Source organism: Lonchura striata, chromosome 11 (genome assembly GCF_050655825.1).
Source record: "Lonchura striata isolate lonStrDom1 chromosome 11, ASM5065582v1, whole genome shotgun sequence".
NCBI lineage: Eukaryota > Metazoa > Chordata > Aves > Passeriformes > Estrildidae > Lonchura > Lonchura striata.
In genome coordinates, this window is record NC_140713.1 from 23,685,915 (window position 1) to 23,700,777 (window position 14,863).

The 14,863-nt window shown below is 39.7% G+C and overlaps 1 protein-coding gene across 2 annotated transcripts in view; it reads left to right on the forward strand.

The window, feature by feature from the left end:
* The window catches only part of BANP (BTG3 associated nuclear protein), a 113,549-nt gene that overhangs the window by 55,639 nt on the left and 43,047 nt on the right, over positions 1 to 14,863 (forward strand). For both annotated transcript variants that reach the window (XM_085589948.1, XM_085589949.1), the window contains exons 9-11: positions 1,460 to 1,590; positions 3,668 to 3,730; positions 6,032 to 6,076. In XM_085589948.1, the coding sequence (XP_085446074.1) occupies positions 1,460 to 1,590; positions 3,668 to 3,730; positions 6,032 to 6,076 (239 nt within the window). The remainder of the gene's footprint in view (positions 1 to 1,459; positions 1,591 to 3,667; positions 3,731 to 6,031; positions 6,077 to 14,863) is intronic.

The window sequence follows — 14,863 nt, forward strand, 5'->3', positions numbered from 1 at the left end:
GCTGCATGTAAGGAATTCTAAAAGCTCTGCAGTCCCTTGCTGAGATGTGAGGGATTAAAGGTGTGCCCAACAGGCAGAAAAAAATTGGATTTGTTGTGTTTCCCTGGGTTCCTGTGGAAATTTGTGGCTGGAATTCTGTGTTCCAGCTCGTTAACAGAGTCAGAGCTGCCTGAATTGTTAACCAACCCAACTTTTCAACAAATAAATAAATATTAACTTGGTGGTTTGGAGTTCCCATTCCCATGCTCAGACCTAAACCTCAAAATTATCTTCGTGCCCAAACATTTGCAGACAGGAGGGGAAAAAAACCCCTTAAATGGCTGATTTTATTAAAGAACATTCCCATTAAAATATTTGAGTGGATAAAGCTCATTCCTGCAGAACTAACAGTGTGTTTGCAAAATAAATCTTGGGAGTATTTAGTGGAGATATTAAAAATTAATGGTTTCTGTCATTTTTACTTGCCTTTTGCCTCTTCTGTTTAGAAGAATCCTTTCCCTGCAGCTGGAAAACCTCAAAATGGATCTATGATGTGTCCATTACAAGTTTTTACCCTCTGGAAATCCCACTGAGGTTTTCCTGGTGGTTTTTGTCCCTGTTACATGAAGATAACTCCCATTTTTTATGTTTAACCTTCCCTTTTCGGGGGCATTTCCACTCAGCAGTGTGAGTTGTGTTTAAATTTAATAAATCAAGATATCCACCTGTCATTTTGCGGTTCAGAAATACAATTCCAGACCTCACGTGTGTCAGTATGAATTGTAGGGGATGGATCTTGAAAAACAATTGTGAGATTCCCTTTATTTACTATGATAAATTATAAATAATTTATAATTATTTAGAATAATGATTATTAATTGGTATAATAAGTAAATATTAATTATTAAATAGAATTAATAGTTAAGAACTTTAACGATTAACTATTATTATAATATTATTATATAGTTAACTATTAACTATATTATAATAATATTGATATTATTATAATATTAACTATTATAATAATTAAATATAAGACTTAAACATAAATGATTATTATTTCTATTATAATTATAAATCATTATAATATTATATAATTTCAAAATTTCATTTCTCAAAATAGGCAGGACGGGTTTTTAAAGGTGTCCTTGGGGTGGTGGTGGCAGCAATTGTTCTCAGGTGAACAAAAACCATTGAATTGCTCAGGAAACCTCTGGGGTTTTGTTATGATGGGCTTTTTCCAGCTCCAGAATCTGGGATTTAGACCCCAAAAGGTGCTTTTTTTTTTTTTTATTTTCAGCAGGAGCTCTGCCAGCCTTTTTGGAGTTCTGTGGGCTCTGCAGCAAGCACCCACCGTGCCGGGGAACGTTGAATGATCTGTGCCCGGGGACTGGGTTTGGTTCCGTGGGGCTTTAGGAACGCTCTGGGGGAGGCACAGAGAACAAAGCTGGAATTTGCTTTATTTCCTGGTTTCTTGCAGAGGGGGCGCAGAGCTCGGTGGCAGCCTCCAGCGAGATGCAGCAGAACCAGCCCCAGGCCCTGCACTACGCCCTGGCCAACGCTCAGCAGGTCCAGATCCACCAGATCGGAGAGGATGGACAAGTCCAAGTAGTATGTCCTCACCTTTTCCTAAACCCTCCTCCCAAACCCGCCAGAACCCTGCTCCAGCTGCAGTGTGAAATCACAACCTGCCAGCGCTTAAGGTGTCCAGAAAACAAACACTGGAGGCTTATGGAAAAAAAAAAAAAAAATTAGAGTTACGTGACAAAAAAATTCCACGCAGGATTTCCCCACGCAATCAATGGAAATCAATGCACTTTGGTTGTTATACAGAGAATTATCAGCCTTTTCCTGGCTGTGTTTACTTAGTGATTTATACTTCAGAGGTAGTTCTGGTGTGATTTCCACAACAGAATCACATTTATTTATTTGTTTTTCTGTAAAACTGCATTCTCAGGCACTTTTGAACATCTGGGAGCTGAATCTTTCCCATGTGTGTTTGTGGAGCTCTGTGTCTATCAGTGAAAGTTCTAAATATTGACATTTTTTAAGCCTAATACTCCCACCACCACTTAGGCCTGATGGTTTTTATCTGTGGTTTTAGTGTACTCTGAAAAAAAACCACCTTCACTTTAATTCCTGTGTCCCACTGGGCACTACAAGGATTATTTGAAATTCAAATTCTTTTTAAGAAGTGTCCTCAGTGAAACAATTCTCTTTGTGCAGGAGCCGGGTGGAAATCTTCCTTTTCCACTTCACTTTTGCCATAACTTTTCAATATTATCCTGGGAATTTCTTTGTCTTTTGAATCCCATGAATATTTTAAAAGTGGATTTTCCTGTGGATCTGGGGGTGAGATTTAACTGGTGACTGAAAAGTACTTTTCAAGTCTTGAAAGACAAGATAGAAAGGAAAATGACATAAAATAAATGACTTTAATAGAACAGATGGTTCATTTATAGATGGAAGTGATAAAAACTTGCCTCATTAAAAGACCTGGACATATTAATTATCCTTCAAATTGTGGAATCCAGGAAAAAACCTGCTATAAACGGATCTTCTAAACATTCCATCTTTTTCCTGGGAGCACTGAGAGTTGATGTGAAGGAGGGAAGGTGATTTTAATCTCCCCCTGGGCTGGGCAGTGCTATAATTTTCTCTCCAGCCCCTATTGTCAGAGGGACACTTTCAGTGTGGTTTTTCTCCCTATAAATAGGCAGTTTCCTTCCAAAGGAAATGAAACTGTTGGAAATAGAGGGATCTGTGTGTCTTTGAAAATCACAGGCAATTGTTCTTGTGTTATAAAATCAGAGGGGCCTTTGACAGAATTCCAAATGATTATCTTTCATCTCATGCAGGCATATTAAAATGAACACAAAGCTTTATAAAAACCTCTTGGAGGTTATTTAGAATCCAATCTCCCCTCAGGTAAATCACAGTGGCTGGCCTGGGCAGGATGCACAAGGAATTCCAGCCACTCTCCTCCTTGCTGGCAGCAAAGGGGACCAGGAGAGTGGTGGGAATGGGCAGCAATACCAAATATTACAGGATTCAAACCATCAGGGCAGATTCTCACCAATATAAATCAGGGGAATTGTTCAAATTAATGATTTCCTGCCAGATCCCAGCAGCTGAGAGTCCTTAGCGTGGTCTGTGCTCCAGTGAATGAGCAAAAATAGGTGGAAAATGAGATACCTTTGGAAACCTCACTCTTGGAGATATTTACTGTTGGTTATTATCTGTTCTAGAACGGTATTGCTTATTATCTGTTCTAAAAGTGAGTTTTCCAGATATTTAAATTGAATTAAACTTTCAGCCAACAAAGCAAATCAACCCCAAGCTTTGTGTACCAGTCAAAAAGGCAATAGAAAAACACACTTGTTAGAAGATGATGATGATGATGATGATGATGATTATTATCATTATTATTATTATTATTATTCCTGCTGTTTTCCTTCCCCTGTAGTGGAAGTGAAGCAGTCTTTGGTCCAAGTCCCTCTGCTTTTGCTCCCATCCAAAGCTGGGGCAGCCCAGGTGCACTTTGCATTTGAGAAGCTCCTCAATGGTTTCACTGCCCGTTTTGCTTCTCTCCATGGAACTCTGCTGCCTGCGAGGCAGGAGCTGCTTCCTGGAGCTGTGATTTTCCTCTGATGCTCCTTGGTGTTTTCTTTTGTTGTGGATCCCACAGGGCCATCTCCACATAGCCCAGGTGCCCCAGGGAGAGCAGGTGCAGATCACGCAGGACAGCGAGGTGAGCAAAGCCTGGGGCTCCCAGGAACCTGGCAGCTGAGGGGGAACGAGGCTGGAACCAGCAGAAAATGTGCTTTAGAACCTGCTGCTCCTGTCTCTGGGCTCTTGGGGGATTCTTTTTCAGTAGTATTATTGATATTTATTTTATTTTTTTTATTTTGGCTTATTTTTCCCTCCCCCCTTATTATTATTAATATTATTATTATTAGTAATAATAATAACAACAACAATATCGTTATTATCATTATTATTATTTGTATTCTTCTATTTTTCTATTTTTTCTATTTTTTTTATTTTGATGGTTTTCCCTCCTTCACCACCCAAAACAGCTCAGTGTGTGTTTATTGGATTTTGTCATAATTATTATTTCTATTTATTTTATTTTTATTATGTTGATTTATTTTCCCTCCCTCACCAGCCAAAACAGCTCAGTGTGTATTGTTTCTTTTTCATTTTTATTTTATTTTATTTTATTTTATTTTACTTTATTTTATTTTATTATTTTATTTTATTTTATTTTACTTTACTTTATTTTTTATTTTATTTTATTTTATTTTTTATTTTATTTTTATTTTTATTTTGACTTATTTTTCCCCCCCTCACCAGCCAAAACAACTCAGTGTGTGTGTTAATTGTTGCATAAGGCTGATAAGCTTTGGCAATTTAGTACTGATGGAGTTTAATAGAAAACCAGGTGCTTGCACTGCTTAAAAATGAAATTATTCTGTTTAGGTTGATGAACTAAACATGGTCAGAACATTCAGGGCCTTTAATGGTTGAACAGGAATCGCAGAAACCTTCAGCCACCATCTAATAAAGGAATATTCCAGAATGAATTTACCCTTAATTCCTGACCAGTTTATCTGGCACTGCAGCATTTGCACTGCTTCGTTTGTTTTCCAGAAAAAGAATTCAGTGGAATGGGATGGATAAATGGATATGGATAACTGGAAATGGATAAATTCAATCCCAAACCCTCCAATTTTGGCTCAGCTCCCAAATCCAGGTGGATTTCCCTGTGTATTTGCTGCAGTTATTGGTTATTTAAAAATCTCCTGAGTGCTGAAACTGCTCTTGGATTTCTGCTGCACTTTGTTTAAATGCAGAAAGAATAGAAAAATCAGGTTAAACATTAATCCAGGCAACAATTTGAATCTGTCCCATTTCCCTGTCAAGGTTTTTCCCTCGCTGGGAAGTGGATCTGCCTGGCTTGGTTTAATCCCTGTCCAAAGAACCCAAATCACAGCTCATAAAACCACTTTGTGAAGGAATATTGTTAACACAGGCAGCTACTGGAGAATAAATATTATCATAAAAATTCTATAAATATTATAGTTAAAGGCTTGTCCTTTGAAGGGCCTGTCAGGCCTTGAGAGAGAGAAGAAAGGATTAAAATATCCTGGCTCTGGTGTGTGGTGCTGCCATAAAACGGAAGGGGTTTTTGGGTAAAGAACCACTGAAAAAGGGATGATTCAGCAGAGATTGCTGGAATGGATCCTGAGGTTCCAGCACACCCTGGATCCTTTGGCTCTTCTTGTCTGTGGGGCTTTCAAAGGCTGCATTTGTCCCTGACAGATGAAAACATCTGGTTTTAAATTGATGACAATGTACACAAGTGAGAGAGGAGCTGCCAGCAGGAGCAACTGCACAAAAATGGGGATTTTGTCCTCCAAAATGTGCTGTTTCACTGCACGGCTCTTTTGGGAAGCTGCCTCTCCTTAATCCAAGTGTACTTTTGGAAAGACATCTGTGAGCATGTGAATAAAAACTTCATGTCATAAAGATTTCCTGATTGGACTTTGGAGCTTAAAATACTTGGTTTTATTGAGAATTTTCTTTTTTTTTTTTTTTTTTTTTTTTTTTTTTTTTTTTAATAGATGTAATCCCTGTAATAGAACTGTGTTGGTTTTCAGTATGGAATGTGGATAAATAAAAAGCAAATAGTAAAAGTGTTAGATTGCTAGTTCTGGGATAGTAAGGGCTGGATTTCAATTTGCAAGTTTATATAAAGGAGGAAAACCAGAAGTTTTACCTCAAAATTTTTTGCACAAAACCAGATTACCTTTGAATTTATAATTAAAAAATGATGAATTTTGGAAGTTACTGAACTTCAAAAGCAAAACATTCTGGGTGGGAAAATTCCTTGCTTTTGAGGCTGAGTGGAGCTGGATTGCCTGAAGAACCTTCAGCAGAATTTCCTAAATTCACGGATTTCCTTCCTATTGAAACAGATTTTTTTTATTTTTTTTGCAGTTTTTGCAATGCCAAACTTGTGCTGACTGTCCCTTCTCTCCTTTTCCAGGGAAACCTGCAGATCCACCAAGTGCACGTGGGTCAGGACGGGCAGGTAGGAGCGGAACTGGGGTGAAGCAGCATTTTCCTTGCTCTTTGATGGAGATTGGGATAATCCCCATTTTTAGTGCCTGTTTTAAAGAGCCAAAACTGCTCTGGTGAAAGAAATAACTTGCAAAGGGATAAAACCCGATGGAAATATTTCATATTTGGCCCAGCTTGGTTCAGCATTCCTGCAGGGATGTTTTCTCCCTCTGTTTTTTCCCTCCTTTGGCCTCTCCCCTGCCCAGGGTGTTGTCTGCTCTCCTCCAGTCCCCAAAAACCCAACATTTATCCAAGCAGTTACTCTTTTTTTTTCCCATTTTATCCTTTTCCATGTCCTGAGGGAAGCAGATCTGTTCTTGTTCTTGCTGAGGAGCAGATTTTTTGAGGTGCTTCTGCAAACTCCAGGTGAGGAAAAGCAGCTTTTCCTTGGCTGAGGAGTCACTGACCATGGAGCTGAGCTCGGGATTCTCACGATTCCCAGAACTGCTCACGTTTGATCTCAGACACACTTGAAATGTTAAATTCTGCTAAAACAGAGCACAAAAACCCTCCTGCAAGGAGCTTCCAGGCCACAGGAATCAGAGTGTGATTATTATTATTATTATGTTTGCTGTTGTTATATCTCTTTTAAAACTGAGTTTTCCAGATATTTAAATGGAATTAAGTTTCAGTCAACAAAGCAAGTCAGGTTCACTAGGAAATTTTGGTTCCTGGTGATTCTGAATAAACTGGGAGACATTTGGGATCCTGCCTGGGATGGAGGCTCTGCCATAAGCAGGGTTTACATTGCTGGGAAATTTTAAAATTATGGTTATTTTTTAGTGAATTTTTAAAGTTATGGTTATTTTCTGGTGGATTTTTCATTACGGTTATTTTTTAGTGGATTGAAAAAAAAGGAGCAAGCAAATATTTAAGGGATTTTTAGCTCTGTTCTGCAATAATTACTGAATCAGAGTGTGAGGAATTGTTTGGTTTCTGGTGAATCTGAATAAATTGGGAGACATTTGGCTGCCTGGGATGGAGGTTCTGCCACCAGCAGGGTTTGGAGCCCCCAGCACTCTGAACTTGGCAGTATTTGCATTTCAACAAGAAAATAAACCCCTGGAAATGTTCTTTGCTCAGGGCTACATCAGAGGTGCTTTTGCAGAATTGAATCTTGGAAAGGTGATTTTTTGGAGATGTTATTTTGGTATTTATTGCTTTTTTTTTCCTTCTCTGTGAAATACTGTTGTCCAAATTACCCCTTGATATTGGGTGGTTTTATATCTCTCTGAGTGTGGCACGTAGATTAAATTGAATTTATTTGTAATTAAAACCTCAAAACATTCTTTTCCCCTTGCATTTTCTATTCCTGTGGAAATTTGTGTGTCCACATCTGTGCATGGCCAGGGCTGTGTCACAGATGTGAGCTAGGGAGGAAAACCATGATTAATTCTCTTTTTTTGGGATTTCAATGATGTTATCTATCTATCATTACTATCACTCAGATTTGGGATAATCTCTCTCCTGCCTCAGTGGTTGTTGGGTGTTCACTTACGGATGGGAAATCAGTTTGACATCCAGTTTTTAGGGAATTTTATTTAACCACCTGTGCCCTGAGCTTTTAAACTTTGCTTAAAACAAAGGACAAAGTGCTGGGATTTTGTTTTTTCCTCACTCACTCAGCTGCATTGTGGTGTGAAGGAATTTCAGTGCCTTGAGCATCACCAGGAACATTCCCAGGAACATTCCTCAGCTCCTCCAGAAGATTTTGCTGGGTATTTTTGAGCGGATTAAAAACCAGGAGCAAGCAGATATTTAGGGGATTTCTATCATTAATTACTGCGAGCTTCCACAGCAGCTGGAGCACTGGAGGGGGGTGAGCAGAGCTCTGGGGCTGCTGGGTGGGAGCTGTGAGCCCCCAAAATTCCCCAGGAGGAGTTAAACCAGCTCAGCTAAACCCTGCCGGTGGTTTAAGGCTGGGAGCTGGAGCTGATCCCTTTTCCTTGGGATGGGAGCAGGGAAACACAGCACAAAGCAGCAGCTTCCAGTCAGCTGCTCCAAGAAACTCCTGGAATTTTCCCACCTGTCCATTATTTTCCAGCCTTTTTCCTGGATCTTTTGAAGGCTAATACGGATACTCAGGAATATGGATAATCAGGGATAACGTGGGGGCTTCTGTGACTGAGTGTTTTCATCTGAATAATAAATACATCCTCACTAAAGGATATATTTATTGAATATGGATTTATGAATCTGAGCCTGGCTGCTGAATGCTCCCTGTGAATATTTCCCAGAGAAAAATTCCTTGGTTTTTCCATGATTTTCTGGGCACAGAGCAGCCTGCTGGGGGTTGCCCTGTGCAGGTGAGGTTTGGTGCTGCAGTTTCTCCATCTCCATCAATTCCAAGTGAAACGTTCACAGAGCAGGAACCTGGGAAGTTCTGGGAGCTGAGGCAGAAAACAGCACAAAACTCAATGAGATGGTAGCAAAGAAATCTCCCAGGTGTTCAGGTACCAAACTTTGGCTTTTCTGCAGGATTTTCCTGATGGGAACTTCTCCTCCCTCTTGCCTTCTGTGTCCTGGTGGTTGCTCTGAGCTCAGATTTTGTTTTTCTGGCATCCCTGTGCATGGAATGAATGAAATCATTCCAGAGGAGCTCTGTCTACCTCCACATGTGTTCTATTAGCTGCAAGTTTCAGATTTCAGTGCACGTTTAATAAAAACCCCGAACTGCAAAAATAATTAAGGCTTCACATTAGCTGAGCCTTGAAACCTCAGAAAAGTGGGAATTTCTTTTTTTTTGCTCTGTGCATTTTATCCTTAGGAATTACCAGAAATTTTCATTTATTTCTCCTCTGATTACCTGCCCTGCTTCTTTCTCCCCTCCATTCTTTATTTCCTTGGAGTTTTGATCACCCCAGGAAATGTTCATTGTGTCCTGTGCTTCAGGGACACACCTGGGATGTAAAAAACAGGACAATTCCAGGAGTTTCCCACTCCTTAATTCTGTTTTTTAGCCATTCTATGTTCTACACCCTCACTGCCAGTGTTTCTCCAATTTAGGGATTAATTAAATGGCACCAGAGAAATGGTCTTTAATTATTGCCTGGTTCTTAAATGGAAAAGTTGATGTCCTTTAAAATCTAAAATGGGATTTTGTGCGTTCAAGGAGAGCCAACGATTTGTTCTGCTGCAGGAATGAAAAACTGGGGACAATTGCATCATTTAATTCACTGTAGGGGAATGGGAAAAAGCAGGAAAATCCAGGATGGCTCTGGCAGGAAAAAGCCAGCGAGTGCAAAGAGCTTTGGTAGGAGATAAATCTGCAGGATTGCTTCTGCCACGTTGTTTTTCCAAGAAGAAAAGTTGGGATTTTCGGAGTTGTGGCCACAGGTGTGTCCCAGGTGAGCCTGGAATCAAAGGGATCCCATCCATCACTTCTGCTGATTGAGGAGCCTTTTGGATGGAGCAGGAATTGCATTTTCTTTTCCTGAACTTTGCCCCTCAGGACTTCAATAATACACTATTATCCAAAATGGAATATGTTATCCTAAAACTCCATATATAACCCCAAACTCAATATATTATCCCAAAAATCAATATTATTGACTTTTTAAATTCAAAGTGTTCCACTCCCACACCTGTTTTTTCCCATGTTTTTATTCCAGTCTGGAGCAGGATCCATAGGCACTCCCTTGAAGTAATTTAAACCTCTCAAAATTGAACTTTATTTCATTTACCAGGATGGATAAATATTCTCAGAGAATTATTTTCCAGATATTAAAATATTATTAAAATAGGCCTATTTAAATGATCCAAAAATAAGACAAGAACCTCCTAATGCAATTTTTTGCACAAATTTAATTTGCACAAATGACATACAAATTTGATTTGTATATAATTCATTTAATTGGAATACTCTAGATTTAAATACAGTGCTTTATTTGAGTTGCTCAGTCACTAATTAATCCAAGGGAGGAATTTTTTCCCCATCCCTAATCCAGGAGCAGCAGAGGGCAGTAGCATTAAGATGATGCTCAGTTGTTTTCTGAAGGAATGGGAGGGAATTTGAAGAGGGAAAAAAAGAGCTGCTGGGATAATTTCTGTGGAATTCCAAAAGGTTTTCCCAATTCCAGCACAGCTCCTGGAGTAACACACACAGAGAAATGGTTCTTACAAGAAAAAAAAAAAAATCAATTAAAACCTCGATACAGCTCAGCTGGAGCTTAAAAACTCCTTGATTGGTCTAGAAAAAATTAATTATTATTTGTAACTGATAGTTGTTCAGGAATTGTAGTAAATTCTCCTAAATTTAGGTTTTAGGAGTAAAAAGGAAAAGAATAGTTTGGAAACAATTGTGCTTTGTGCAAACTCCCTGTGACATCCCAGAGTATTTATGGATAAATAAAAGTGTTTAAGTATTTAATTATACTTAAATAGAAGCATTTTGCAGGCAGATTTTTGGGCTTGCTTTGGGGATTTTTGTGCACAAACTTTTTAATTTGATGTTTGTAGAGTTGGTCCCTATTTTGTCCCTCAGAGTAATTAATCCAAAGCACAAAACTCACTGTATTTAGTTCTGAAAATTTAATTTTTAGGCAAAGTAGTATTTTAGCAAATGAAAATGGAGACGTTTTCTTTTAAAGCAATCCTAAAATTTAGGATTAAAAAAAGGCTTGAGGGAAAATTCTCTGACTTGGTGATCAATATCATCCAAAATATCTCCAGGAAAATTAATGTTGTAAAGAAAACAGGAATATTTCTGTTAGATCTGGCTTAAAAAAAGAAGTGTAATAAAATATTTATATATACTTATGTGCATGTAACACAGATTCCTGCATGATTAATTTGTAGCTTCACTGCAGAATTTAGGATGGGTTTGGAGAAAGTTTGCATTTAATTTGGAAGCTTAAAGCAGGACAAAACAGTGCCCAGGAGGATAAAAACTGAGCTCCGAAACTGAAACAAATTTGTCCCATTTTAAAACCTATTATTTGTTATTATTATTACTAGTAGTATTAATTCTTTTATTAGTTTATTTTATTATTGTATTTTATTTATTATTTAATATAATAATACCTATGATGTAATCTTTATGATTTATATATTTATTGTTTATAATATTTATTATTTAATAGAAGAATATAATAATATTTTGGCCTTTCTGGCAGGCAGCTTCTCCAGCTCCATTCCCCACCCGGAGTCCCTCTCAGCTCACAAACTCTCCTTTTTCTCTGCCTTTCTGATCAAAAGCAGCAGAATGTGCAGAGAGGTGGCAAAATCTGCTTTCATTTTCCTTTGCTATCAAACAGGAATTTATTTGATCCCCCCAATGACTTTTTTTTTTTTCCATTTGTGGAACGTTCAGGCTGCTGGGAAGGATGACCAGAGGTGATTTGTTAATCTGTTACAGGCAGTTCTTTGATAGTCCCTCAGTTCCCAGTGATCTGTGCTTGTAAAACAAGATTTTTTTAATGAAGCCTTTGGAAAAGGAGAATATTTTCTGCCTATTTTTTGATTTTTCTCCTCAGAGAAAATGGGTTTGTTCCATTAAAATTCCATTCAAGCAGACAGGAGCATTTATAATGCTCCAAAGAATACATTCTCTATTTTGGAGTATATTATGTTCTTTATTCACCCAAATCTTGTTTTAATATTGCTGTAAACTTAATAAGAAGAGATGAGATAGGAAGTGATAATCTTTTAAATATAAGGAAAAATCATTTTCTCCACCTTGATAGGAGGCAGAGGTCTAAGCTGCCTCTTATTAGAACTGTTGCTAATAAAAATCTCTGCTTGTAGGCTGGCAGTGCTCACAAAGCTATCGGGGCTCATCTGGAGAAATCATTTCTTTTTTGTTTTGTTTATTTTTTTTTTTCCCTGCTCTTCATTTATGATTTTTCTCATCATGTGATGCCAGCCCTGTCCCGATGCTCCACGTTTCCCTCATCCCATTCCTGTGCTCCGCTCTCGTTTATTTGAAATATTTGGGGTGTTTTGGAGCATCCCCTGCCTGGGAATCACTGCCCCGCATCCCAAATCCCAAGCCAGGCGGGATTTGGGAATTTTTAACCTGGAGAAAAGGAGTTCAGGGGAAATTCCCTCTCCCTTCCCACTCCAGGAGACCCCACAGGGAATCCTGAGGAGTTCAGGGTTCCCACATTTGGTGTGGCAGGGTTAAATGGGATTTTGGGGTGGTCACAGCTTTGGGAATCTGTGATGACCAAAAATGGGAAATGGCTCCTCTTTTTCATCTTCTCTCTCTTAAAACAGTGGATTTTTGCCAACTTTGGGCACCAAACCATCCCTTTTAAAAATTCAGCCCCAGCTGAAGGATCAGTTTCTCTTTCTCAAAGCAGACTTGGTGTGATTTACAGAGTTTTTTAACTAGGCAGTGTTAAATACACTGAAATTGGACAGTTGATTAACTTTTGTTTGTGTTCAGAGATTTAATCCTTCACGTAGTTCAGCTCCATTTCCAGGCCAACTTTATAGAATCCTTCAAATATTTCAAACTAGCTGAGCAATAAATAAATTTTATCTACAGAATTCTGATAAATGGAAGAAGGATGATCCAAGATCTGAATTTGGGATTAAGTTTGCACATCTATTAAAATAAAACCCTACCAGATGAGCACTGTAAGATGCTTAAAGATGATCCTCAGTTGTTTTCTGAAAGAGTGAGGAGGGAATTTGGAGTGGGAGAAATGAGCTGCTCCTTGATTTAGACATTAAAATCTCCCCTCAGCAGCCCAGTTTTAATTCCTGCCCTCAGCTGCTGTTTTAATTAGCTGGGATAGATTGCCTTTATTCAGGGGGGAACATTTGGAAAGTCTGCTTGGAAAACCATCCTCTGCAGCCATTTCTTTGGTGTCCTGTGCCCAGAATTCCCCTCGTGGAGCGAGGATTTGAAATGCTGAACTTGCTCTGTTTGATTCCCAGTCTGCTGGGATTAATTGGCTCCTGCTCCATCAATTATCCACTCAGAGCTATCAGTTCCTGCCTGGGCTGGAAGCAAAAGCAGAACTGCTTCAGCCACTTTGCCTTTGATACAAACTCTGCGCTTCCACCAGGCCTGGCTGAATGAATCTCTTGGAAAAAATTGCCTTTTGATTTTATTTTTAAATTTTTTTTTATTTTTTTTAAGAACAACAATTTTTATTCCTGAAATCTGTCACTCTGGAATGCTGCTAAACGTTTGTGCTGAACAGCACGAGTGAGTTCAGCAGGAGGAAGTGTTGGGATTATTGAATTTCCAGTGAGCTGGCACTGCCCATGAGGGACTCATCCCACAGCATTGGCACAGGAGAGGTGCCAGGGGAACTTGGACAGGGTGACAGGACACAGGGAATGGCTTCAAACTAAAAGAGGAGCAGCTTAGATGGGATATTTGGGATAAATCCTTCCCTGGGAGGGTGGGCAGGCCCTGGCACAGGTGCCCAGAGCAGCTGTGGCTGCCCCTGGATCCCTGGAAATGTCCCAGGCCAGGTTGGACACTGGAATTTGGAGCCCCTGGGATGGTGGAAGGTGTCTCTGCCCATGGCAGGGGTGGGGACAACATGGATTTTAAGGTCCCTTCCAACCCAAACCATGCTGGGATTGTCCAAAATCCAGCCCAGCCTGTCCTGCATGGAGTTTGTGATGCACCAGCACCAGCGGGTGTAAGAGCTGGGAGGGGAAAATGCTGAGAGTGTAGGAAAAAGTCCTAAAAATGACTAGGACCTGGGAGATTTTTGGTCTGTGAGTTCAGGTCAAGGCCAGGAGATGGGTGAGGCTGGAAGTGTGAGCAGGGAGATGTTTGTGAGCCTCTGGGGGGTGAACCACATCACTGCCTTTTGGGGTCAGCTCGCGTGGGGTCGTGTTCTCCTTGCAGGTGAACGGGATTTGTGATGGATCCGTGCATCAAAAGTGTTCTCAGAGCTTAGAATAGGAGCAGAGAGATCAGAATGAGTCTGCGTGAGGCCTCAGAGCCACCCCACAAGTCAAGAGAGAGAAATTATTTGAAATGAGTTTGTTTTTCTCCTGCCATCCCTGCGGGGTGAAGTCACCCCAGGAACGGCCCCTGAGCCCCTGGGTCTGTCCCAAGAGCAGGATGTGACCCCCCAAACCCCTGGGGTGTGTTTGTCCCTGGCCTGGGGATGTGATAAATCCCTCCTGAATCCCACAGTGGCCTTGCAGGACCATTTGTGGCAGGTTAGAAAAGCCCCAAACTCAGGGAACTTCTCTCCTTCTTCCATGGGGATTTTCCAAATTCAAATAATTTGGTCTCCCCTCATTTGGGTCCTTTTACTGTATTTGGAGTAGAGAAAAAGTAGTGGAGGAAATCTGGGATTATGGATGCTGGAAATCCAGGATTCTGGATGACTGACCTTGAAATGGGTGGATAAAACTGTCCAGGAGTGACTTTCTCCTGGTCTTTGTGAAAATATCATTATTTGGAGTAGAGAAGTAGCAGCTGAGGAAATCCAGAATTCTGGGTGCTGGAAATCTAGAATTCTGAATGATGGACCTAAAAATGAGCAGATCAAACTTCCCAGGAGTGACTTTCTCCTTTTCTTTTTGAAAATACCATTATACAGAACATTTTTGAGGTACTTCAGTTGTAAAAGTCTTCATTAGAGGTGCTCCATTGTGAAGATTTAATTTAGAGGCTTTTCTTTGAAGTCTTTTCAAAAGTTAAAGATTATTTTATTCAAGGTGGGGTTATTTTATTGAAAAAAAGAAAATCCTTTCATTTTCCATGTGTTGAGTAATGCCTTGTTCGTTTTAATGGGAAGCCAGTGGAATCCATTTGGAGTCTGCTGTCAAAGTTGAT